A 27,704-nucleotide genomic window follows, 5' to 3' on the forward strand; every position below is an offset into this window, starting at 1 on the left:
TCAACTTTCTTCCCTTTTTGTTTATCTTTTGATTTCTTTCCATCAACTATCAACTTGAAATGCTTGGGCTGAAAGTTGAAATGCTTGGTTTACCTGTCTGAGAACAAGCTCCTGTGCAACTTTACCGTAGAGGGGATTGTAAGATTGTATACCATCAGGGACGTGGGTTGAAAGTTCCCGTTAATGATTCATATAGTCGATCACAACTAGCTAGGGATTGAGGCGATAGTGGTGTCGTCTCTCTGAAATCCAAATATTATGTGCTACTCCAATTGGGGAAGCCCTCTGCGTTTTCTGTTCATAGGGATGATGTAATTTTCTTACATCAACCTGCACAAAATGCTATTTTAGGACTCAATTTGATTTTCTACTTCATGAAACTGAAAGTGGTTAACTGGAGTTAAATTGATCGATGTTCCTTGTATTGTATATCCTTTCCTATCTGCTTCTATGAAATATGGAGTAGTAGGGTACAATTAGTTTTGATAAAAGAGTCTCTCCGTATGTAAAAGAGAAAAACAATGTGAGGATAACTTCTGAAGCATAGACGAGTTGTTTTGTCTCTTGCTGTAATAAGTTTTCTTTTTTTGGTTGAATATTAGTATATGTCATTTTCCATGTTACAAATTCACTCTTCGTAATGTTCTTTTTTCCATCCGGCGTCTGGCACCTTGGCATTCCAAAATTCCAACTAATCCGGATTCTCGCCGTAAGGCTAATTAAAAAGAAAAAACGCTGTTCTTTTTTCCATCTGGTACCTTGGATTTCGACTAAGTTGGATTCTCGTCATAAGGCTGATTAAAGGAAAAAGTGCTACCTACTAAAATATGTTTTATTTCCAAGGTTAGAATGCGAGATATTTGTTTTTTTCCATCTGGTACCTTGGATTCCGACTAAGTTGGATTCTCGTCATAAGGCTGATTAAAGGGAAAAGCGCTACCTACTAAAATATGTTTTATTTCCAAGGTTAGAACGCTAGATATTTGATTAGGAAGAGATAAATCCTATCCATTTACCACAACCTTAGGCGGTCACTCTTCGTAATCTCAGTATTATCATACCTCATGTCACAAACCCAATTCATCAATCTATAACATTTCTAATATTGTTAATTAAAATGCAAGTTGTCGGTTCACAAGGAAATACAAATGAATTTGGTTACTTAATTAATGAAATGAAGTAATTGCTATATTTATTTATTCAATTCAAATCATATAGGGTGTGTCCTGTGACATTATTTTGTGATTTTCTTAAGGGGGTCCTAGCTCACATGTCCAAGAAATGCCATGCCAGATAAATACAAAAGGGGGAAGGTAACCAAAGACGACCAAAAAGACAATAAGATTTTCCAATTTAATTATTTGATAGCTATAGCCTTTCTTTTGACTTCCAGAGTTTGTCTTTGTCTCCTACATCAGACAAATTCTCCACCCATTCTTTGTACCAACTGTTTTTTTTTTAATTTCTTTCTTTTTGGGCTTGCTTTTCTAAACGTTATAGATAATATCTCTCCTTCTTGATTAAAGGTTTCGGATGTAAATCCTATGAATGGCAATAATTTTGCTAAGGAAACACTTTCTTTTTAATAAGCCTTATCGCCTAAGTTGTTTCAGAACCGGAAAAAGATGCGATTTTTTCGCGCAACGTACTCATAGTGTAGGTGCGTATATCGTATTTGGCTGAAGAAGTCATGACGCAAATCCAAATTAGTCGTATCAAAGCATATTACCGAAGATCAGCTAAGTAACAAAAAAATATTTTTTCTTCCCCCCTCCCCCACGCCCCGAAATGAGAGGAAAAACTCGGTTGCACGAACGTGAAAACATCTTATTTCCGCCACGAATTCAGACGTTAATTCCTTAATTTTTTTAATTAGATTTACATATTTAGAATTTATAGAAAAGGTAATCCAACACATTTTTTATGATTAGAAATTTATGAAAGATGTTTGAGAAATAGAGTTTAAGAATAACATCACGTAACATAAAATAGAAGGAGTGTAAAGAGCTTTTAGCATTGATCATTCAATTCGATATCTTTCCATTCCTCTCGAAAAATCTATATCGTTGGATTTGTGGGCCTAAAAGAATCTTAGCTGTTATAAATAAAACTCTTGGCTTGACAACAACATAGCATTTTCATGCACGTAAAATTAGTACAAATTGTCACATCTTTTGTTTCTGGCCAAACACATTACATGTCTTCATTTGTAATTAAGTGAAAAAATATTGTTTCATCAAGTGCAACTAGAATTTGAAATTTATGGATTTTAAAGTTATCATCGGAATTATAACTCGTCTTAATTATTGAGTTTGTAATTAAATATTTATATATATTTAATAAAAAAATTTAATACAAATACAGAGTGTGAGACTTTAAGCAAACATTATTGAGTTTATCCGAACTCGTAACTAAACGTTCCCTGTTGACCTTGTATTATCTAACAATGACGAGTTTCAAGAATTATTTGAACTTCATAATTTGAACAGAAATTAGAGCAAACATTGTGCTTATATATTTCAATGTGGAGAGGATTTATATTGACATAAAAAGTACCAACTAGGCAACGGCCTACTATTTTGGAATTATAAACTGCCAGTAGAATTTTGAACTATAGTTTTTTACTTTACCCAACTACAATAGACAAAATAAGGGAAAGTTTGAAAAGCTAATATCTTTTAACTTTTTTGCATGTTTCAAAATTGTTAATGAATCAAACATAGTTATACTAACTAAAAAACATAGACTAAATTCAATCCTAAATCACCATATCTAATCTTGGAAATATTGCTAGGATTAATTAATGTATTTTTCTTGACGTGTGTTTTAGGGTAAGAGACTCAAATTCTTTTCCCTTTCTGTCAACTTTGACATTCCACTAATTCCGAAATTATGCCTCAATTTCAAGCAAGCAAATATCGGTTAAATGAAGCTTTACTGATTATGTCGGTGTATTTAAGCTCATCTCACCGATATTATTAAAAAGAAAAACATACAAGAGATTTTCTATATTTCAACTAGCGTAGCTGGTATATAATTAAATTTCTGACGGGACTAAAAGACTATTAAAAAACACAATAAGCAAAATTTACACGGATTAGCTATAGTGCCTTTCTCAATTTGGATTCCATCAATCATAGCTGAGATTGATGTATTATATAGAGAAAACTACCATCTATAGCACCTCAAAATTTTAATAGCCCATATTTATGTTTATTGATAAAAAATGGTAAAAATAGCACGGGCTAGCTAGTTTTCGGACTGGTGATTCAAAAATATCCAGCGTTTGCCAAGTCATTGAAAAATAGTCACTATTTTGCTGCAACAAAGACCGGTCCAGCATAATATACCGGGGTTCGGTGCACTTGTGTATGAACTTCCAGCATATTATGCCGGAACTCCAACACGCGGAAAGTTCCAGCATAATATACTGGAGATTCGAGCACCCGTGTATGAACTTCCAGCATATTATACTGAACCGTTATACTTTGATGGAACTCCAATATATTATGCTGGAGTTCTAGTATACTTATACTCGAACTTCATTATATTATGCTGGAGTTCCAGTATACTTATGCTGGAACTCCAGTATAATATACTGGAGTATTTTTCGAATTTTGAACAATGTTTTCGTTCACATTTATCTTTACATGAAAAGTGGTTAAATTTCGATTACTTTGAAAGTGTGACTATTTTTGAATGACCTACTTGTAAATCTAGCTATTTTTGAATTTCTCCCCAAAAAATGACCTTCCGGCCCAAACATATTACATTTAATAGCCAGAAATATTTATTTTATATAATTTTTATATAGTGACAGCCTATTTTGTATATTTGTTATATAGTGACAGTCTATTTTGTATATATTTTGTATAGTATAAATTGTATAGCGAATATTTTGTATAGTGACAGTCTATTTTGTATATATTTTGTATAGTGACAGTCTATTGTATATATTTTGTATAGTGACAGTCTATTGTATATAAATTATATAGTGGCAGCCTATTTAGTATATTTTTGTATAGTGACAGTCTATTTTGTATATATTTTGTATAGTGACAATCTATTTTAGTATATTTTTTGTATAATGACAGTTTATTTTTGTATATATTTGTTATAGTGACAGTCTATTGTATATAAATTGTATAATGACAGTCTATTTTGTATATATTTTATAATATACCAATATTTAAATCTATTTTTACCGAAATAAATAAATAAATATTCATGTAAATATATACTAATGGTGGGCCTGAAATTATGATTCTCATCAAAATCAACTAATGACATATATGTGAAAATTGGTGAAAACCAAAGGATTTCCCCATCAAAGAAAGTTAGCCCAGAAAAAAGTGAGGCAATAAGAGAGAGCTTGAGATTTTTATTCAAAGGGTGGTTGCCCCTCTCTTTTAGCCAATGATTTTCCTTTTCCACTTTTAAAACAAAATCAAAGCCCTTGAATTCCTGGAAATACGTATTACTATACAGTCATTTCTTCAGCATCAATCAACAACATCTAGATCTCTCTTTCTCTGTATCTGTTTTTGTGATTTTAGTTCCTCTTTTTTGGTACATAACAATTGAGACAATGATGATATTTTATTCGGATTCTGGGCTAACTGGATCGGGTATAGAGACTATACGGCCCGTATCTTGGCCTGGCAAAGCACCAGACAACCGGAGATTCAAAGGTTTTTACTTGCAGCCATGGCGTGGTCGCCTCTCTTTCAGCTATCTGTCTTTGCAGATATGAGCCTCTTAGTTAAATACTTTTGGGCTAGCCACTAGAATTATTTTTGGGCTATAAAATGGATATTGTAATTTTTGGCTATCGGGTATTAAAAGTTTGGATCGAGTGGCTATAAATGAATTTTATTCTATTATATAAAAGAAAGTGTATATTCACATATACAGACAGAGAGACAAAAATACCCTGTATATTTAATTATTTATCCATTAAAAAATCCCTATGCATATAAAAAAACAGAAAAAAGAAAAAAAAAACATAATTGTAGGGACAAGTAGAATCAATTTACTCATGTATTTGCTGCCATAAAGTACAGAAAACTGAACTCGTGATGTTTCTAAGAATCATAACACGTAGCCTCCTTTTATCTTTATGCTTTGAAGTTTGAACTGCTCCCCCACCCCACCCCACCCCCCAAACATGCACGTACTACCTAAAGGGCAATGATGTAGCGGATTCAGGATTTGAAATTGACTGAACATTAATATTGAATAAAAATTTGAACAAATTGTAAAGTGAGTCGAATTCGGCAGCGCACTAAAAGTCACGTTTTGCCCCCCTCCAAATCTACCAATATAGCTACTTAAGTTTTGAGTCTTAGGGTACTAATCAAAATATATACCTGATATTTCAAATATATATACATATATACATATGTTTTTCTCAAAATTATCGGGGCCAGTGACCCCCTATCCTAAGTGTAGATCCTCCTTGTAAATATATAGTTAAACTTATATACAATAACAGTACAAAAAAAATTACACTATCAAATTACCTAAAAATAAATAATCTGAAAACATAAAACAAGTAGTGGCATGCTTCATCTGATAATTACTATGTGCAATATAGCAAAAACAATTTTTTTTGTGTGTATATAAACTTTTGAATCCTCTTTAGATTTTTTAAAAAAAAAGAAGCTTTTAGTGTAGTAGCAAAGGTGGATTTAAAATACTACATGTAGCATTTTGGCATTTTGGTGAATTTACTTGTTAGAATTGCTGGCTTGGCTACCGAAAACAAGTTAGTTGCTACAACAGATTAAGATACTCCAATAGCGTAAAGAATCTTTATACTGTTATTATATATAATATAAATTAAATCCATATACATATGGGTGGGGGAGTATATCAATCCTTTCACATGTAACCAATTGGGGGGGGGGGGGGGTTATATAAATTCTTTCACATGTAACCAATAGCTTGTGAGAGGCTATTTGTATCTGTCAATTACTAAATTCAAAGCACTGTTCTTTTTTTCACTTGTCTTGGTTTCATTCAGTGCAAAGTTAGCCATGCCATTACAAGGTCTCTGTGATCTGCAAATCCATGTAAATGGTCAACACACATTCTTTCTACACCAGGTAAACAACAAATCTTTTAAGTCTGCAGCGAAATCAAGAAATTCAATAAGAACGTTCAAATTTTAAACTCCCCGTGTTTAAAGTCTATCTTTTTATTAATAACAAGTAGTATTTTACAGTATAATTTTTTGACAAAGGTGGTTCAGTTGACCATCCTTGCCCACGTATAGCTTCGCCCTTGAATTAAGTAATTTACTAAACAATTTTTTTTTTCTGCAGAAAGTCATTTCAAGATTCTCTGGAAAGCTGAAGAAAATAATCAAACAAGAAAAGAAGAAAACTCAGATAAAGAATTCAGGAATAGAGATTCTTGATTTTCCAGGTGGAATAGAAGGCTTTGAATTGGTTTCAAGATTCTGTTACAACAATGGCAACATTAAAATCACAGTCTCAAATGTGTGCTTACTCCACTGCTGTGCAAATTTTCTTGGAATGACAGAAAAGTTGTCAACTTGCAATCTGTTGCATCAAACAGAAAGCTTTTTTGAAGGATTATTTTACTGGTCATGGCATGATATTATAACATCACTTAAGAGCTGTGAATCTTTCTTGAATTATGCAGATTCTTGTGGTTTAATTCAGAAGCTTATGACTTCACTTCTAGCCAAGATTGCTCAGAATTCAGATATTAATAATCTTTTTGGTTTAGCAACTTCATCAGCTTCCTCTTCTTCATCTTCTGAACAAATGAAGCCAAGTTCAATATCAACAAGCAAAGTTTGGTGGTTTGAGGATATGACCATTTTATCTCCAACAATAATAGAGCAGTTTTTGAGGACTTTAGGAGCTTTTGGAAGTGACAATAACAGCTTACTCCTCACAAGATTCCTCCTTTATTACTTAAAAACAGCAGCCCAATATTGCAAAAGTCACAACAATATAGACAATAATAGTAGTAATTGTCACAATCTGATTTCAAGAATTGAGTACAGTGGACTTGCTGATACAGCAGTTAAAGGTGTGGTTTTGATGGGGAAAACAGCATTTTCTTGTAGAAATCTTTTTTGGGTATTAAGAATTGTTTGTGGATTTGGGATTAGCAAAGAACGCAGGGGTAATTTGGAGAAATTGATAGGTGGGAATCTTGATCAAGCAACACTAGATGATATTCTTGTTTGTGGACATAATGGAGGTGTATATGATGTGAATCTTGTGCTGAGATTGATTAGAGTTTTTGTTCATATTAATGATAAAGTTTCTGTACAAAAGTTGAAAAAAGTTGGAAGATTGATGGATAAGTATTTGAGAGAAATTGCTCCTGACCAAAGTCTTAAAATTTCAAAGTTTCTTGGAATTGCAGAGAGTTTACCAGATTATGCAAGGGATTGTTTTGATGGGGTCTACAGAGCCATTGATATCTATCTTGAGGTAATTATTACTCCTCAATTCAGGCGATACTCTTTCTTTATTAGTACTCAATCCGTCTCGAATAATTTATTGTGTTTCTTTTTCATATGTCCGTTAAGAAACATTAGTGAGAAGGTGTTTTAGACTATTTTACGCTTGTTCATGTCGTAAGATATGATCTTTGAATATTTACTTTATACATGTGCTATCTTCTTTTTCAAAAAGCAAATATTATTAAGGTTAAAATGAAAAAATATAATTTATTTTGTCTTGAACTTCTAAAATGATAAATAATTTGAGACAATTATTTTTAGAAATTATGACAGATAATTAGAGACAGAGGGAGTACGTTAAAAAAAAGTCTCTTTTCCTAATTTAGAAACAATTTACACCCAAATATCTATTTGTTTGTTTTATACTACAAGTTTCAAAAGTTTTCATTTCTTTCTTAAACTCGATTCTAAATCAAACATCGCCACATAAAGTGGAATGAAGGGAGATGAGCCGTGGAAACAATCTCTTGCAGAAATGCAAGTTAAGATTACATACAATAGACCCTTGTGGTCTGGCCCTTCCCTGAATTTCGCGCATAACGATAGCTTAGTGCATCGTCCTACTTTTTTTTTTTTTTTTTCTATGAAATAATAACTGCTACTGATTCACTGGTCAATAGTAGTTTAAGATGCCTTTAAGATGAAAAGTCTTTTAAGGTTTGGACAAAAAGCTAAAGATATGGGATAAGACAAGAAGATGTCCTCCCAATAAGGCAATACTTTTCAACTTTTGCATCTTTCTTATGGTGAAACGTGTGTCTTTGTGGAAAATTTTTGAATCTTTTTGGGAAAACCCCACAAGTGTGCAGAAAATTTCACTTACTAGTTACTCCACTTGTAAGAAATGCAATATTTTTTCTTTTTCATATTTTTCAACAGAAAAATATGCTCTAGTACAATTTAACTTTAGCTAGATGAGTAGTACATTTTACTATGGTAATATACTGACATGCATAACATGCTGTGGGTCCTTACAATCATACTTATGGATTTATCTCTTATTGCCTTACTGTGAACTGCAGATTTAACATAGTTGTCATGATATGAATACAATGCAAAACATACTTCTCTTTTCTTTTTGTGTTTTCTTTTTGTTGGCAGGTACAAGGCTTTTAGCATATGACAGAAATAGCTCATAATTCATTAATAAGACATCTATGTAAGATTGTAAGTAGTTTGGTAGGATGCAATAGAGAAAATAATATATGCATTAGTTTTTGGTATTATTAATCCCTTATTTGGTACAATTTTCAACATATGTATTACTAATGCAAGTATTAGTTATACAACATATTTGATATTATCCTATGTATAGCTAATGCATAGAAAACCATGGCATTAGCAATACAAAGGCTATTAATGCATGCATTAATATAGTTAAAGATAAAATTATCCTTAAAGTCCCTTAAAGTTAAAGAATATGGAGGGCATTTCTGTAAACAATTAATTTTCTTAAAAATTATGCAATACATTTTAATTTTTAATACACCACACCAAATAATGCATAAGAAATAATCTCGGCATAATTAATACTTGCACTATTAACTCATACATTACTAATTTCTGCATAACTAATACACCTTATTTAGCACTATTCGTATATAAAAGACCCCTTAGCATTAATGAGAAGACTCAAATGTAAAGCATTTGAATTTAGCATAGCATTCGAATTTTGGACTTAAAAGGAAAAGTAGTAGGGTCATTATAAAAGTTTGTAATGGGAACTTGTGAACTCATTAATTCATGAGTACTTTTATGTAAACCAATCAGTGATCTACATGGGACCCCCAAAATAGTTGCTGCAGCATCTTTCATGCACAGTCTTGAGTTAAGTTATTGTAAGATTATTTGTACTAGAAACTGTTTTAGGTAGTTATAATTGATTTTCCTTTGTCATTGTGTTCTTTCTATTTCTTATTGCCTTTGTCCTTTTATGTGCTGAATCCTTTCTATAAATAACTCTTTCATTCTAAAGAAATTTCCTCCATCCTAACATGATTGAGGTGCCATTTGCTAATTATGTAGTCCTCCCATTTCATTTTGTATTGTAGTGTTTTGATTGAGTATAGAGTTTTAAAAAAGAAAGAATTCAGACACATACGTTACTAGAACTTGTGATCTTAAACTGTAAGCATGTCACTAAAGATAAAATGTGAAATTTAAATTTCAAGAATTTTGAAATATAGAAGAGTGTCATTCTTTCTTAAACAGATTAAAAGGGAAAGAAAAAAAAAAAGCAGCCCAGTGCACAAGACATCCTGCATTCGCACAAGGTCACAAGAAAGGTAGCACCCCAAGGGGTGTGATGTAAACAACCTACCCTAATGCAAGCATGAGTGGCTGCTTCCACGGCTTGAACCCGTGACCTATAGGTCACACGGAGAAAACTTTATCGTTGCTCCAATGCTCCCCTTTTAAAAGGAAAGAGCTGTCATATAAAATAAAACAAAAAGAATAGTGTTTCTGCAATCATTCTTCTTTTCATTTTGCCTTATCTATTATGTTTCTTGCATCTGAGATGGCACATTTGGTGTAAATTGATTGCAGTCTCATCCAACCCTTTCACTAGAGGAAAGATCAAGACTCTGCAGATGTCTCAACTATGAGAAACTAAGCCTTGAAGCATGCAAAGACTTAGCAAAAAATCCAAGAATTTCACCAAGAATTGCTGTCCAAGCACTTGCTTCTCAGAATTCTTCAAGTATCCCAACAACAGACAACAATTTTGCTAAGGAAACAAAAGTCAGCAATAGCCAAATGGTTTTGTACAAGAAAAACAAGAGTGACAGTTCTAGTTCAAGTGATCAACATAGCTTGCAAGAAGAGGAACAAGAATATATGAGGCTAAACTTGCAAAAAATGCAGTGGAGAGTAGTGGAGTTGGAAAAAATTTGCAAAGATATGAAAGGCCAAATGTCTAAAATGGTGAAATCTGGGGTAATGGTTCCTCCTGCTCATACTAGAGCTTTGCCTAGGCTTTGTAGAAGTCAGGACTTCTGAAAAAAACAAAGCAAAAAAGGGCATATGTAGATAATTCACAAGTGGAATCCATCCTTTCCTAGTTTTCTACTGTAAAAGAATGAAATATTAATTTCTTTCTAGATTTTTTGCCTGTGAAGTTGTCCTTGCCAATGTAAAGGTACTCAGAGCAACAGATTTTTGAGAGAAAGCTGTAGCAAGTAACAAGCGATTTAATTTAAAATGTCAACTAAATTCTGAATCTAAGAAGGGTCAGATATTTACTTGCAAGTGATCAGTGATGAATACAACAGCAACAATAGGGTACAGGAAAGGAAGCTAACATTTTATCTGCACAGTGAACCAATGATGAACGAAACATAGAGGAAACTGAAAAATATGACAGGGCATCCCCTGTATAGCCCTATCATACAGAGAGATTTAACAAAAATGAATATTTGGCTATACATGTGGAAAATAAGCGGCACTGCACTACAGGGTATCGGAGCCACCTTGTTATCCTCAAGATGATCTCTTTCTAGGGTCTTTCTTTAACAATCTTATACCAGCAACTATTAAGGATATTCCGATTTTGTCAAACTATGAACCCCCCTCTCTCTCTCTCTCTCTCTCAGCAGAAACATGTACCGGTAATTAGGTTACAGGAAAAAAAAGTTACATCTTTAAACTTGAGCAGAGTACAGAGGGGCTCGCTCCTACAGTATAATCCACATGGAAATTGGTCGTGATCATCTATCAGCTACTGTTCTGAACTGTCTGTGACTGGCATCTCTCATCTGCTTCCTGGGAAGGACCGATCTTACGCAGAGACCGGTACTGCAACCGGACATTTTCTCCACTGTCAATAATCTTAAGCAAATACCTGCAGGATGTGAGAAGATCATTTTAGGGATCCCTAAACAAGGAGAACTATACCTCACTCTCAAGAAGGATAAATATTCCAGCAACTTTTGAAGCATTACCAGCGCATTTGTCTAAAAGTATTATTGTCTCAGATATCCAGCAAACCAGGCAAGGAACCAAATAGTTGTTTAACATATCATTGTGGCACCAAATACTTGTTTAAAACATACTGTAAGGGAAATGGTATTAATCTCTTATGACACTAGAGGAATGAGAAAATTTGCAGGAACTAAATATTACAAGCAACTGAAATGTTTTAATGTATTAATCTCTTATGACAGCAAAGAAATGAGAGAATTTGCAAGAACTGCATTATCACTAGCAACTGAAATACGACTCTTCAATAAAATGCAACAACATTTTTTCAATATAATGCAACAACATGACAAGCTAATCGCTTTTATCTCAATTACTTTATAGATATAGAACGGACGAGAAGTCTTCAGATAACACACATGCTTTCACTGAAAGATTCATTTTGTCATATTGGACTAAAAGCTCCTAAAAACTTGATTTCATTGAAAATTTTAGATGATAATTGTCGCTTGAATATTTCAATTTGACATACCAATACACACTTTTCCTGTAATAAGGTATATCTATTTCTTATGTTATTATAGATATGTGAATCGGACAAAATTGAATGACAGGATATGTCTGTAAACTTAAGTGGTTAACTATGACACAAACATGACCTTGAGTACTTGATAGACTTACAATGATTCACAGATTACAACTAGCAAAATATATCCATAATGTCCATCACATTTATTCTAACTAATGCAAGACACCATAAACTACAATTGAGACTTCCTTGCAGACCCAAAGACTACTCAAATGATGTCAAAATAATAGCTTAAGTTTTGAGCTGTCAAATTGGTTACTTCCTCTAAATAGGATAGCTCTTGCAGCAGTATCACTTAGATTTCAGTAATTTAAGCTAAAACACTGCACCGGATATTCCATGCAACAAGTGTAATGATCTAAATTAACATTCATATTGCAGTAGTACGCAAAATATCAAGGAAATGCTCCCGGTAGCTAACCAGCCATTAAGACACTGTGACGTGATTACAGCTTCTTTTCCAACAAATTTATCTGGTGTCCTCCTATTTCCCTGCACAGTTTAGCATTCTCATTGCTGTAATTCAGTGAATTCTTTCCTATAGCTTTGAAGAATTTAAAATGCAGAGTCACAATGATCTCACCCTTATAACAACTTTCTCATTCACCGAGTATGGATACTGAACACCTTTATGGGGTCCATTTTCGGAAGGAACCTCGCCATTTTCCTGGAAGGTTTGAAGTAATGAGGATTTTCTACGAATCATTAAGAAATTCAAATGTCAAACATTTATAGGTAAATGAAGCAAGAAATTTGAGATTTGCCCGAGACATCTCCGTACGGTACTCCAATGCATTAAGTTCAGCTTGCTATTGTGAAATATGATTTTATCTAACTATATGTTACAGAGAGATGATAGATAGCAATTCAAATGACAAATTTCCAACCTCACAGGATCATTAATTATCAGAAATTCAATAATACTTTCAATCCACCTCCCTAAGGGGGAACTCTGAAAGTATGGGCAGTGTTGTGCCGGTGTTTCAGATTCCTAACCATTCCAGCACTAGCTTAACTAGGGAAAAGCATCCCCCTTCCCCAACTACTCGGTGAAGGGGAACACTACTCAAGGAACCTCCCAAGAGTACGAGAACGACCTATCCTTAAGTTAGGTAAATGACATCACTTATGAAGAAGTCAATTGTCGAAGAATATTATAATAGGTAAAAGCAACAGACATAGGACTGGTGTCTAACCTAGAAAAACAGATTCGTGAGCAACAGTGTCCTAGTAGTTCAGCAGATTATTCAACTAATTGTGCGTCTTCTGTGGTTTTCCTTAGTACCTAATCTAGAACAGAATTCAAATATGGATGAAGATCAATATCATTAAATCCAAACTTTTTTCTATGCCAGAAAAGGATAGCAAAAGCTGCATTAGACTTGCTTTCTCAAAATCACCTATGAAATCTGTCAAAATCTACCAAAGAGAAGTCCTTCAACTAAGTTTCTTTCTTTTCTTTTCTCTTTTATGGAAAGTCCTTCAACAAAGTTTTGACTTTACCATTAAAGGAAAAAGATATAGCTGAGAAAAATACATATAGAGGAACGTGATGTCATTATACTTTTTTCCAGGTACATAATCTACATTACCATTTTCACTTGGTGATTTCAAAATACGTAATCTTGTGTGCACTTGAGACGTAAAATTATCCAAAAATCGACTAGGATATGTTAGTTGTCATGTCATTGCATAAAACCAGATTAAGATAGTTCCTTTTACCAAAAAGCTAAAGACAATGAGTTCTAATAGCAGTTTGGAGGAAAAGCTGCAGCAAAATGGGAAGATTAAAGCTTACCCTATTGTCTCCCACTTCTTTTCGGCGCTTTCTAAGAGCTGCATTGTGGAAGAGTCTTCGCTCATCCTCATGCTTCACCGCCGCAGCCGCAGCTCTTAATACTAAAGATGAAATCCATATTGTAAATCAGATTGCAGAATCAATAAGAATCATCATCAAAAATTTAATAAGAGTTGCCAGAAGAGAATCCGGTAGAGTGCATACGAAAATACAAATTTTAAAAAAAAAGCCTGAAGGGAAAAAGATAGCAGGTAATAAATGAACATGAGCTCACCAAGGTTAGGAATTAAGGAACCACGCTCAATTTCTGCATTGCAGAGGGTACATCTTGCCTGCCATGAAGAGATGAATGTGATCATGTTCTTGACTCATTCATCAATCACCCACGCAAGTGAAGACAACAGCATGAAACCAAAAAGGAAAATGATTTCCAGCAAGAGTGGCTTTGTAACAAAGCAATTATGCCATTTCATAATCTCCACCTTCTAAGGAGAACAGGAAAAAGGCTAGCTAGAAACAAAGTCAAAAATCATGCCAATTCCTACCATATCAATAACCCTTTTCAGCATTAGACCACCAAAGGAATGTCCACATGAAACAAACATAGCATCTTCAAGGAATGCGCCACTGCAATGTTTCACATTGTAACAACAAAGTTATCATATTTGGCAGATGAAATAAACAATATTCAAATTAACCATTCATATGTAAATATAGAAATTGAACGGAGCAAGAAGAAGACACAGATAAAAGCTGGTGAAAGAAACAAACAAGAGATTACAACTATCAAGTTCAATAATGAGGCCTACAAACTTTCTAGATCAAAAATTGATTGGAGCAGTTGATATTAGCATGCTCAGTCCAACAGGAGCACACAGTGGTCATGCACTAGGTAACTAGTTTAAGAGCCAAAGAAGAGTAGGTAATGTAGCTTTTCTAGAGAACAAGATACTCCTACCTTTCCATAGGAAAACACAGATTCATGTTCCAAATTATTTATCTACTTCTTGTCCTTATTCAGGTTAAGTCTCAGTATAACAATTGTGGTGTGCAACAATGAGAATCAAATATGTGAAATTTGGGGATACAGGAATTGACATATTCTTTTTATGATCGAGTTCCTCAGGGCCTCATCATGAGTGAAGCCACTAGAAACTTGCAAAAATAGCACAGAAGATCATCTTAAGGCTTTTTGCAACATCTCACAACTAGTATGAGATATTTGTAGCCTGTAACCCTCGGTTCTAGACATTCTGCAACATGTAGCTCTAGCAATATACATGTTTTAAAAATAAAGCTTCACAATTGAAGATGCAGCTTTTAATTGTTTCTTAAATTTTGCCAAAAACATCATTTCACTTTACTTAATATCCCTCCATTTTCAGATGGCAGAAGGAACTCACAACAACTCAACTAATGGTGGTAGAGGTTTTCACTTATCTGCTTATTGCTTTTCCGTTTTTGGGGGTAATGGGGTGTGAGCCGCAAGTAAGTTGGACTTTGTTATACCTCTTTATTAACTCCACATAATCTAGAGTAACAAAGGTATCTGTAAATATTTCAAGCATAAATTTTTTTTCTATGGAACTAGCTCACTTCCATAGAGTCGTGCATGTTTGTTCAATAGCTCATAGCTCCTGTAACCAAATCGCTTTTGTTATAAGAATACCATTTATAAAGGGCATTCCAACTCTTCAGATCATCTTAGTGGTTCTGTTTGCAAGTATAAGGCATCTACGCGGTAATGTTATGTCTCTGTTAGGATTACAGATGTCTAGCATTTTTTCCCTTCAAACATCCCTTATCCCTCTCTAGCCAGACTGTCCATATGATGCATGGAGGAATTGTCTTCCATATATTCTTTTGTAAAATATAAATGTTCACAAAATTTATGTTTTTGGGACAAGGGAGACTTTGTAATTAGCATGACAGAGATTATGGATTTCTTTAAGGGCAGAGATTATGGACCTGTTAGACTCTAATTTTTAGTGGAGACCAAGTCCTGATTTTGTACTATCTACAGTACCCTCATGGTACTGTTTATTACTAAAATGACTTTATCACTTAAAAAACAAAAGCAGTTATCTAGCATTATTTTCTTCCTTTTTTTATTTTTTTGATAATGTTGTCTAGCATTATTTTCTTTGCATATTTTTGAAAAAATATAAACTTGAAAACTTCTGTTTAACCTTTAGTCAAACTAGGAAACCTTAGTAGAGTAGAGAAGTGTTTGTTGAACTTCTTGCTATAAGTGGAAGTAAAGGATGTCCATTTACTATGTTAAAAATTTGAGACTGAGCAAGTATAAAAATTTTATTTACTCAAACAGTAAATATGCTGCTATATCTAACCAGAAAAGAAGGGGGAAAGTCCACAAGACAAAATAAAACTTACGATAAAGGATCCGAAAGAACACTTCTGAGTGATGGTTCCTTATTTAAATTGTCTCGAGTGACCTGCTGATCCAGACAAAGAATGAGATGTCTTCTTATGTTGTATGCAGATCAAGATATCCATTGTCCAATTCATGTGGTATGCAATGAACGTAAAGAATATCTAACATCAACTGCTTTTATTTGCATCACAAGGGGGAAAAAATCACTTTTTTATGCAATTAGAAAACATGTGTTATGTACGGAAGAGTATATCCAACTGAAGCTTCATCCATATCAAAAGACAAGGCTATCCCAGGCCTAGTATGTAAAGAAATAGACAAATTTAGAACTTATGAATTGATATTTCCTTTTTTAAGATTGTCTCGAGCCACATGTTGGTCTTGACCTCGAATGAGATGTCTTCTCTTCTCCTAGAATGAGATGTCTCTTCATGCAGAACTCAAATGAAGATATTCATCCTCCAGTTCATGTGAATTGATCAGCAGACAAAGAACTTAATCTTCCAGTGATTTACACCCATCACAAAAATATATTTCAATTTTTCGTCTGATTATTATCCAAGGAAGAATATTCGTCCAAATAAAGTTACATATGTAGCAAGAGAGAAGTATCCCCATGCCCAGCATGCAAAAGGAGAGAGACGTTGAAAGAGAAAAAGTGACTTGGGAGACAAAAGCCCCCTAGAAAGTGTCATGTTTTTGCTGAGTGACTACACCTGAATCATGCTTAACACTAGATGCTCATGTGTAATGAAGCTGTTGAAGACAACTGTTTTTAAACTTCTTTGGGATGTACTGAGTCGCCTAGCACTGTAAAAGAAACTTTTTGAGGATGGACTGGTTACAACATCATGAACAGGATGAAAGAGCAGTGGATTATCCTTCTTGTGGTATGCTTGGTGCTAGGGAGAGAAAGAACCAGAGGTGCTTTCAAGGGAAAGCCACACTAGTACAGTTTCTGAAAAAGTACCTTAATGTTCTAGCTCTCTGCTGGTGTAAATTAATAGATGCAGATGATGAACATAGTTTCATTGACGTCACTAGTTAATTACAGGGAGAAAAATGATTGTTTAAGGGTGTTTTGCAACCAACACATTCTTAGTGCTGGCTTTTGCCATGTTAATGAGATATTTTGTGCACTGATCGAGAAAAAAGTTGATAAGAAAAAAGGAAGAGATTTTGATTATGAGGCACTCGCATCTATATTGATTTTTTTTTTTACATTTAAAGCTTCATGTGGATGTAAATCCATAGCTTACTTCAAGTCCATCTAAATTGAAATTTACTCAGCACAAAACCAAAACAGACCCCAAAGCATTAAAACTTAGCAGAAAAACTGTGCCATTGACTTCAAGAAAAACAATTTGATCATATGTAAAGAAATACTACTTACATAAGCATTATCAGTATTACTAAGCATGTCTTCCTCAGCAGAAAGGTCATCCATAAACTGGCTTACAGAAATTGGCACGTAGCTCTGAGGAATAACATGACCAGCAGCTGCAATCGGAGAACAATCCAGTATCGCATTGCTCTGAGGTATAAGCCTAAATGCCAGGGATGTCCTACAAGATGTAGCTCTACAGCTCAATAATTGAGTAAAACTGAAAATTACCCTAGCAACAATTTAAAATCTCTACAACCAATGTCACTACCTTCCACCACAAACAGTGCCCACATAGTTATCAGCTGCACCCCTGTATACGGCTGCAGGACGAAGGCCGGCGGTAGCATGGCTGAGAGCCTTACCAGTAAGCAATAGTAAATCCCCAGGGCTCAAGCCACTATCTGCTAGATACCAACGACCATTGGGATCACAAACCTAGGGATAAAGAAGAAATAAACAAGGAAAATGATTGATGGCACAGAGGATCCAGAAAAAGGAGTCAGAAAAGAAGTTATAATGTATTAGTTGGAAGCTATGCACAATCCAAAACTCAAACTAAAGATCTGGAATTAACAGGAATACCTGAAGACCAGAAGCATCAGATGAAATTAGTGTCAACAGCCCCTTCTCTACTTCACCATTTGCGACTTGCTTCCCTCCACCAATAGCTCCTTTCCCATTTTGAGAGGTGGTACCGGAGAAGGTTGCAACAAGAACGGACGAAGAGGCCTCATTAACGGGCAATGGATTATCATCAAGCAAGTGATCGAAAACACTGCAGAGCACGACGTGTTTGGTCAGAATCGCATTTGAGACATACAGAGGATTTGAATGATATGATAAAGCCTAAACAAAGTTCCTTACTCGCTTCGCAAACGAAGGTGCCTTGCGATTGCACTTAAAGAAGCACGAGCTGCCCTTCCCATGGATCGGAAAACTTCAGTCATGCATGGGGGAGAAGAGTCCATGTCTTCTAAAGGCCTAACACGTACGAAGCTGATTATCAAATCTTTAATCCCATAAGGAAAAGCTTGTAGCATCTAACCTTAAATTTGAGGAGAAGTTTGAGACTAATAAAATCAAACTAGACAGTCTTACAAATAACAAGAATGTACTCAAATTCAAATAGAGGAAACCTTTAAATCGTTGAGTTCAGAATAGGGGAACTGCTGAACTGCGTTGCAAGCTAACAGTCCATGGCTTTAGGTACTTTCTATCGCTTCGAGCAAGTAAAAATGGATATATTTTCTACCGGTTTCACTATATTGATTTTTAGCTTCATCATGGAGATCTCTCCTCGATATTCATATTCTTCCAACATTGTACTGACGGGGTATATAATTTAGACACAATCAAGAAAAATCACATTAGCTTCTAGTCCTTACCTTCCTGCCCTGTATATATAAACCCCACGACCACTCTTGCTACCAGTGCCGGCCCCACCATTCTGAGCTACCGCCTTCGTCTTAAAAAAATACCTAACTGACTCCAGCCCACACTGTAGAACCGCCGTGCCTTCGCCGCCGAGCTCAATCACTGCCGCGTTGTGCCGCATAAGCGATCCGGAGAGAGCCTCCACGGCTCGCAAATAAGGCCCAACCGGAGCTCCATCGTAAGGTGCAATATCGGAGAGCTTAACTCGGGCCAACGGCGGCAACCCAAGTTCTACAGAAGGCGGCCCAATTGCATGGTCCCGACCCAAAGAAAGTGGTGAAGGTGAAGGAAATTGAGTAGTAGCAGCGTTGGGGGATCTAAGAGCAGGTGGAGGAGTGGGATTGATTGGGTGTGGTGAGGGTGCAGTGGACTGATGGTGATGCTGATGCTGATGCATCATGATCATAACCATCGATCATTTCCGTATGTGCAGAAGCACTGTGTGTGTGTGTGTGTGTGTGTGTGTGAGAGAGAGAGAGAGAGAGAGAGAGAGAGAGAGAGAGAGAGAGAGAGAGAGAGAGAGAGAGAGAGAGAGAGAGAGAGAGAGAGAGAGAGATGAATTAGGGTTTATGTAGTTGGAAAGATGAATCTTGTAGCTGGAGAATTCTGGAAATGGGAAATTGTTGAGATTTGTTAAAGGAAAATTTGAGAGGTTTTTGGCTGCAGAAAACTTGAAATGGAGTTGAAGCGCTGATAGTGGTGAAGAAGACGAAACTGTTCCTCTTTTGAGTTCTTTTTTGTTTCCATTCGTATTGCATTTGGGACCCAACTAATATCCTATTTGGCCAAGGTTCTTCCATCCTAAAATACTTTTTTTATTTTCTTTTCAAATTTAAGCCTTTGGTCAAGCTTTTAAAAATAAAAAAAAAATTGCTTACAAGAGAAACAAAAGCAGTTTTGAAAAAAAAGATTTTTTTTTTTTAAATTTGGTCAAACACTAATTATTACTCATAAATATTTTTTAAATTAATTAGTCAAACACCACTTGCTTATCACCAAAAGTACTTTTGAAAAAAAAAAACACTTCTCAAAATAAACTAATTTGCAGCTTGGACAAACGGGCTATAAATTCGAATTCGCCCTACAAAATCCCACATCCCACTTTTGATTATGATTCAAAATTATTTTTAATTTGAAGTTCTATTAGGACCAAAAGAAAATGAATCTTTCTTTTTTGGTAAAATATAAAATTGGTCGGTCAGCCAAACTAATAGCATTCACTATCAAAAAGTATATAAAATATATATATTATATTATATAATATACATAAATACCAAAAAAAAAAATTTACTGCTATATGGAAACGACTAAAAATATACATTTTTCTTCTTTTTTTCTAACAGAGGAAGTCGTCAACAGTTTAACGGATGCAAGATTACTTAATTTCGATCAGTAAAGGGAAAATTTGACCCTTCTCACTTTTTTCCTTAATTCTTGATAGTAATTGCTAAAGTTGACAAGTTACCATTTTGACAGTGGTAATCTCAATACTCGTGATAAATTGACAACTAGCAATCTAGCATAATACAACTAATTATGTCAGTATGAATGTTTTGGATACACAAAATCTGCATAATCGACGTGAACTAATATAACTTTGAACAAACTGCAAAAGAATTTTAAGAATCTTACTTTCTTTCTTGCATAAGTAAATATTTATAATTTTTAAGAGTATAGTGTGTACTGCTTATTGCTTGCTTCTTTCTCGTCTTTCTTGAACCAACAACATCTCTACCCTCACAAGATAGGGTAAGGTATGCGTACACAATATACTCTCCAGACCCAATATGTGGGATTATTGTTTATATAAAAAACAAGTTTAATTCAAATCTTTTGCAAACCGGGGGGGGGGGGGGAGAGAGAGAGGGTTGCAGAAATTAACCTAATACAAATGCCACTTATCAGTGCGCCTGGCAATTTCCAACATAATGTACACTTGAGAGTCAAGATCACTCTATATAACTCCTCCAACACAAGAAGAACTGAATTCTGAAGAATGACTTGTTTGCAGTTAGCATAAATAGCAAAGAGTAACTCCCAGTTCGTCTTCATCTTGAGAGGACATAAGACACTTCAGATTTCATCGCAAGATCAATAGAAGTGCTCGAGGCATTTCATTAATGCCTCAGTGTGTTCAGGCTTGCCTACAGACACACGAACGTATCCCTTCAGTTCTTTGCTATTGTAGTGACGGATCATCACTCCCATTGTCGCAAGGTCCTCCTGCAACACAAGTTTTTACTGTTAAAATGTAGGAGAAACAGGAATGCATTATGGACTTGCCAACCACTTCAAAAACTATGAACAATCTTTCCGTAAACAGAAGATGATAGAAACCAGGTAGTTCGTCAAAATGCTTTTATTTAATTCATGTTCTTTAATACGTCATTCACCTTGGTGTCAAGCTTCTAACATAGTGACGTTCAAGCCAGAATGAAAAGACATGAGGCCAAATTAAACAATAAAATGAATTGGAATAGAAGAAGCGACAGAATTGACTTTACAAGAATGGAACTTAGTGATACAAGTACTTTTACCTTCAATTTCTTAGCATCCATTCCAGACGTAACCTTACAGAGAATGAAATTAGAATAGCTAGGGTATGGATCAAGAAATGGGACTTCTTTCAAGAGATTAAATAGCCTCTCTCTTTCTTGCACCAGTGCCTCTTTCACATTCTGGCACAAAAACGACACAATAATCAATGAAGATTTCAAGAAAAAGGTATGATTTTCTTCACCTATTAAAGAGATTAGAACATTTGGGCAAAGTTATTCAACAAAGCTCAATGTGAATGTTCCATATCCTAAAGTACCTCCAGATAAGCGGGATTCTTTAGTGCAGCACATGCAGCAACTTCAGCGGCAACAGACACATTATATGGTTGCTTTGCTCGCCAAAGGAATTCAATAATACTCTTTGGAAAAGCTCCATATCCTACTCTGAGTCCAGCTAAACCTGAGGATTGGGATACCACTTATATTAGTCAACTATACTTTAACCCCAAACACCCAATTATCACACCACTTGTAAATACTAATTTCGGGAATAGGAACACACTGGAAGTCTTCATTACTATTACAATTTGATTATATGACAGGACCGATTACAATTTGATTATATGACAGGACCGATTGAGATGAACATGTAGTAGCCATAAGTGATAAGATTTTGCACTAATCAGCAAAAAACAATAAGGGGCATATGGGTTTTCAAAGCACACAAGTTGAATATTTTCATACATGTTAAATAAAAAAGAATGAACATACCAGCTCTTTTGCTGAATGTGCGAAGAACGATTAGATTCTCATGCTTCTTCACCCACTTCATCTTAGACTCCATTCCAGAAAACTCAACATATGCTTCATCCAGTATTACCAATATGGGCAGATCAAGTATTTTCAATAGCGTTGCATCGTCAATTATACTGTTCAATAACAAGATAAATTGTCACATTAGAACGACAACAATTAAAGGACGTTGGTATTAAAATGTATAACGGCAAACAAAGCATAAATAATAAAAAGCCGGCACATTGGAAAGCGAGCAAATTTACTGTATAAATAGAAAATAAATTTCGATTGTCAAATTCCCTGAGGTGCAGAAAACATGCAAAAATCTGGAAAGCGTCCAGAAAAATATGTGTAACATACTATTTGATTATCTCAATAATAAGTTTCTAATCTTTGCTCATTTTTCTTCATAATTGCTAGTAGCTCCTTTCACACCAACGACGTCATTCTTTTAACTCTTTCATAAAGTGCATTAATTACTTAACTAATCAACTGTTTAAACAGTATGCTGTGCAGAACAACAATGTCTTCAAGCTACATAACTTAAACTAACACCAATTGATGAGAGCCTTCTAATCTCTTTTGAAGTCCATCAGAGTTATCCCAAAGAACAAGGCATAGACATAAACCATAAAGAAACCAAAAACACTACCCAACACAGTAGCAGGACGCATATACTGTCTTAAACAGTCACAGGTTCCCTCAGTCCAAATGCTACAGACAATTGCTACATGCACTCTTCCAAAGACCCTTCACTGATAAAAGTCATTCCAGCCGGTAGAGTATTCTTAGTCCGCTTAAGATACCAAAAGAAGGCCACTGATTATTTTGTCCTTGCAATGCACATGTCCATTTCAATACAAGTTTACAATTGCTACTCCTTGTTGAACTTAATATTGCTTATTGTGCCCAATCAGCTGTAACGCTGAGATACTATAGTCGAGGACAATACCAAAAAGACGTCTTTTTATTGGAAATAAAAAAGGCCTTTGTGTCAAGGCTATAAGCTCTAGAAACTAGTAATAGTTACCTTTCACAAAATTGGCAACAACAAATGTTTTGGGTGCAAGTGTAATCAATCTATATAAGGCTCAAGACAAGGTAAAGAATGACCTTGGCAATAAAATGGGGAAAATGGAGCAAAGAGAAATTGAAGGAAAAGAGCATTTTCGCTGGAAGGGGTGTGTAGAAGCTTTCGTTGAAAATGATGCTTCATCCAGAAATTACAAAGCCAGCATTTATGATGTGAATTACAAGAAAAGGATTTTTCGCTTCCATATTTACAGGGTGCAGTATAGAATTACTGGCTAACTTGACATTCTAGCAATAATTTCCTAGTACTCATTTTCTCCATCTCGTGGACTTAGAGAATAATGAAAAAAAGAAGAGAAGGTGCAACTGGAAGTTTTGAAGATGATTTAGCTTAGACAGGAAGAAAAGCAGAGAGAGACTCTCACAGCAGTACATTCAAGAGAAGCAAAGTACAACCACAAAGAGAAATAGACCAGAAATACAATGCAGCAATACCTCCCATCAGGATTATTAGGCGATGTCAGAAATATGCACTTTGGTTTCTCATGTTCAACCACTTCGGCAATCCGTTCTACATCCAGGCTAAAGTCTGGGTTCCTAGGCACTGCCAGTTTGACATAGCTACAGATTAACAATTATAGATGAAAGACTCAACAATAATCATCGCATTGAAGAAAATTAGAAGTATCATTTTATTTCATTTTGCTTCCATAGTTTAAAACATTGCTTTGTCTGAATGTAGAGTCTCTGGATTTTTTATTTTATTTTTATAAGGTAGAGTCTGGATTTTAATTGTACTCACTTCATTTCTCGCTTAAACTTGACATTTTCACAGTATGATATTACCAAGCAATACGTCATTGATGGGCCAATGCAACTACTACTTGTTAAGAAAACTAGAAGTCCACCAAAAGCACTTAAATAATCAACTTACGTCAACAATGTTGAAAGCTAGGATTCCAACATTCTTTGGGGTGAAAATTATTAGATTCCGGTAATTGTTTCAGTAATCAAGAAGAGCTGGTACCAAACCATAAATAGAGGTCATTAGATAATGTCAAGTTTTGGTCTTTCTGTATACCATTTATATTTCTAAGATCACTGCCAATTTTATTTTCAACCAAAGATTATTTGCAGCACGAAAACAAGTTCAAGACTCCTCTAGAAGAGGAAGGAACTAAAATTCGGTATGATAATAATAAAGAACATAAGTAAAGCTTGTATCTACCTTTGATGACATGTGCACCATTTACAGCTGCATCAAATTCATACATTGTGAAGGTGGGTGGACAGTCAAGAATCTTGTCACCAGGATCCAATACGCACCTGCAGCGGAGAACAGTTAGATATCTAAACTGTAGGTCAAACAAGGACTATATCTCAACATGCCAAATACTTAGAGTCAGCATTTAGTTAAACTTTAGATAAAAGGGTAGTCTAATCATAATGCTTACCGCATTATCAAATCAATGAGTTCATCTGCACCGCACCCAGCAAGAATATACTCAGATTCAAGGCCAGAGTCTTCAGCAAGGGCAGCACGCAAGGTACGGCTTTCAGGATCAGGATAAATATATGGAAATTTCATAGCACCCAAAGCCTCGATTACCTGAAAGAAATTCAGCAGCTTAAAATTGAGAAGGCGGAAAATAACTACACAAAAAGGAATGTCCCAAAAGAAATCTTTTCCATTAAACAGTGGGCATTGCAAAAGATACTAACTTGCCTCTGGAGGAGGGCCATATGGATTCTCGTTAGCGTCTAATTTCACAATGTCCTCTGGCTTTCTACCAAGACGAGTGGATAACACCTGTTCAATTGCAAGCAATTTTTTAGATGCAACAAGAATATAAAGAAAACATCACATTTAACAGATTATTACCAATCATGTGGTGGTTATTTATTCATTATATCCCAGATAAATGAGAAGGAAAACAGCAAGTATATCAGATTTTCACCACAGCACCTTTTCTTTATATAGCAAACACATGATTCGATCCTTAAATAGAAACCGTATATTTTCGGGAGAAAGAGAGATAGCGAGAGAACTTTACATGTCATGTCTACCAAACACAAGGAGAAAAAAGAAATGAAAATTATGAAAAATAAATTGTAAAAAGAACTTTTTCATAGCCTTTTCGCCTATAAGTAAAGAAAAAAGTATCTAGACTAGTTCACATACAAAATAGAAACATGATATAATTAATTCCTCTGTGCCTAATGATTCAAGACTCAAAGGGTCTTTACTTATATATAATTTTTCAGCCCCTACTCGGTGCTTTATTGTATAAAATTTAGCTAACTTCTCAGAAAATCATTCAAGACCCAAAGGATGATTACTGGAAATTATTGTGCCAACAAAATACATTTTTCATTAGGTAAACTTTATTACTGCAAATATCACACATTTCAATAGCAAACAGTTAGCAGCACGACTTGATATCACAAAACCTGCTAAGCTGATAAACCAACAAGTACCTACTAAATAGTGGAGAACATCTGATGTCCCTAAGGCTAAATGTAACAGAAATAGATAGACAACATAGTTAATGACAAAGATCGGATGAAAATTTAAGCTAACCCCCCCCCCCCCCATCCAGCATAGAAACCTAGTTTTTCACATTTTTAAGTTTTCATCCTTTCAAATTTCACAAGTTTCGACGGTTTCCTTTTAATATATGCCCTCCTCCTTCCCCAAGAAAGCCAATGTTTCAAAGTTTTCCTTTACCCAACTTCTTATACCCCCCCCCCCCCCCAAAGGAAATCCTAGCTGCATGATTGAGTAATTTAAGTAGTGAATTCAAGCCTTGGGAGTCTTTTTGGTTTGAATTATTCAAGCCTGATTTACTCAACACAACACAAGGTCAACTATAATTGGTGCATTTTCTCTTATAATACAATCAACTAGGGGTGGCAAACGAGTCGGATAGAAGCGGGTCGTAAACGGATAATTCAAAAAAAGGATAAATTATCCGACCCGACCCGTATTTGATACGGATAAAAAATGGGTTATCCGGTGGATAATATGGATATCCATATTATCCATGGCTTCTTGAATATGATCACTTTTGGGAGAATTCTTAGCCTCCCAAACTTAGAGTAACCCCCAATTTGACGCTTAACAAATGTAAAAGTTAAACCAATTAGTTATCCATTGGTTATCCATTTTCTAAGTGGATAATATGATTCTTATCCATATTCGACCCGTTTTTAAAAAGTTTATTAAACAACCCATTTTTTAATGGCTAATATGGGTGGATAACTGTTTTCTTTTAACCATTTTGCCAACTCTACAATCAACTTAAACTCTTTCGCCTATAAATGTAGTAAATGTATGTAATCAACCATTCAGAAAGAAAGTACGAGATGGTTCCTGCTTATTCACCTCAAGAAAATAAAAGGTCCTAGCTGTAGAACTGAGCATTGTCAGTAGTAAATTCAGGTCTTTTGAGTCTTTTTGGTTTGAAATATTTAACTCGATTTATTCAACAGACCGCCATGGGATGGATGAGAGTCATCCATCTTAACCAGAGGTCTAAGTTTCGAGCCATGGGAATGGAGAAACTCCTAATGCTTCCCCCTTTATAAGGCCCTAGTCAGACGAATCTGGATTAGTCTGGCCAGCGAGTTTTGGCCTATACCCCCAAAAAAAGATTTACTCAGCACAATATAAGGTCGACTATAACACAATTAACATACTCATTCACCTATAGTGAGAGTAAATAACATGTAATCAACCATATAGAAACAAAATAAGAGAAGAATCCTACATATTTACCTCAAAAGGCAAAATGGGTTGATAAGGTGACAATTTAAGAAGATGGGGCCGGATAAAAGTATCCCCGGTCACACTTTGTTTCTGTTGACTCTCCTCTTGCACTGGCACTGAGGCAGCCATGCAAATGATTCTCCTCCTCTGATTTTTTTCAATTAAACAACAACTGGGTTTTGCCCTACCAATGCAAATAGATGAAGTGTTGCATAATTCAATTACACCCATCAATTGAGACTTTTTATTCCCTGCATTCAAAAGTTTATTCTCAAAATTTTAAAGCAGAAAATGTCAAAGTAAGAGCTAAAAACTAACAACATAGTGATAAATATTCCACCTTTAAGGTCTTGTTCTTGTAAAAAATCACAACGAACTATACAAATTGGAGTTGATGTTTTGCAGCTGAAAATATCACGAGAAAAAGTATATATATAGAGAGAGAGAGCGTACAACTCAATTCGGCGGTGGAGAGGAGCAAAGTTTTGCAGCCAAGGGTCAGTGGCGTCTGACTTGGCCAAAGAAAAAGTTGAATTTGGGTTTAGTGCACCAGTAGCCACTTTTAGGATTGTTGTTTAAAAC

At 35.0% G+C, this 27,704-nt stretch overlaps 3 protein-coding genes across 7 annotated transcripts; 1 reads left to right on the forward strand and 2 right to left on the reverse strand.

The window, feature by feature from the left end:
- The first annotated feature begins 5,898 nt into the window (after positions 1 to 5,898).
- On the forward strand, positions 5,899 to 10,625 carry LOC107808207 (BTB/POZ domain-containing protein At3g19850). Its single transcript, XM_016632699.2, has 3 exons — positions 5,899 to 6,107; positions 6,327 to 7,475; positions 10,055 to 10,625. Exons 1-3 carry the CDS (start codon positions 6,039 to 6,041, stop codon positions 10,505 to 10,507), a joined length of 1,671 nt encoding a protein of 556 aa, XP_016488185.2. The 5' UTR covers positions 5,899 to 6,038; the 3' UTR covers positions 10,508 to 10,625.
- Positions 10,626 to 10,846: 221 nt separating this feature from the next.
- LOC107808206 (uncharacterized) lies at positions 10,847 to 19,779 on the reverse strand. 3 transcript variants are annotated; one of them, XM_075246263.1, is made up of 12 exons: positions 18,980 to 19,779; positions 18,459 to 18,575; positions 18,177 to 18,369; positions 17,863 to 18,029; positions 17,601 to 17,772; positions 16,207 to 16,268; positions 14,358 to 14,439; positions 14,087 to 14,144; positions 13,813 to 13,913; positions 12,598 to 12,681; positions 12,436 to 12,506; positions 10,847 to 11,348 (listed from the first exon to the last, which is right to left on the reverse strand). In XM_075246263.1, exons 1-12 carry the CDS (start codon positions 19,438 to 19,440, stop codon positions 11,222 to 11,224), a joined length of 1,695 nt encoding a protein of 564 aa, XP_075102364.1. In that variant the 5' UTR covers positions 19,441 to 19,779; the 3' UTR covers positions 10,847 to 11,221. The 3 variants fall into 3 exon arrangements, 2 of the variants coding, with proteins under 2 accessions (XP_075102364.1, XP_016488184.2); XM_016632698.2 differs by having other exon boundaries at positions 16,207 to 16,271; positions 18,980 to 19,767; XR_012705911.1 differs by having other exon boundaries at positions 11,281 to 11,348; positions 12,598 to 12,709; positions 16,207 to 16,271; positions 18,980 to 19,767.
- Positions 19,780 to 20,711: 932 nt separating this feature from the next.
- On the reverse strand, positions 20,712 to 27,704 carry LOC107808211 (histidinol-phosphate aminotransferase, chloroplastic-like). Of its 3 annotated transcripts, none has more exons than XM_075246598.1 (10): positions 27,576 to 27,704; positions 27,132 to 27,373; positions 25,080 to 25,163; positions 24,808 to 24,962; positions 24,582 to 24,679; positions 23,849 to 23,957; positions 22,298 to 22,455; positions 21,844 to 21,986; positions 21,566 to 21,706; positions 20,712 to 21,251 (listed from the first exon to the last, which is right to left on the reverse strand). In XM_075246598.1, the coding sequence occupies exons 2-10, from the start codon at positions 27,351 to 27,353 to the stop codon at positions 21,120 to 21,122; spliced, it is 1,242 nt and encodes a 413-aa protein (XP_075102699.1). In that variant the 5' UTR covers positions 27,354 to 27,373; positions 27,576 to 27,704; the 3' UTR covers positions 20,712 to 21,119. The 3 variants fall into 3 exon arrangements, with proteins under 3 accessions (XP_075102699.1, XP_075102701.1, XP_075102700.1); XM_075246600.1 differs by having other exon boundaries at positions 27,463 to 27,620; XM_075246599.1 differs by lacking the exon at positions 27,576 to 27,704 and adding an exon at positions 27,463 to 27,529 and having other exon boundaries at positions 25,076 to 25,163.

The sequence above is a fragment of the Nicotiana tabacum genome, chromosome 23 (genome assembly GCF_000715075.1).
Source record: "Nicotiana tabacum cultivar K326 chromosome 23, ASM71507v2, whole genome shotgun sequence".
NCBI lineage: Eukaryota > Viridiplantae > Streptophyta > Magnoliopsida > Solanales > Solanaceae > Nicotiana > Nicotiana tabacum.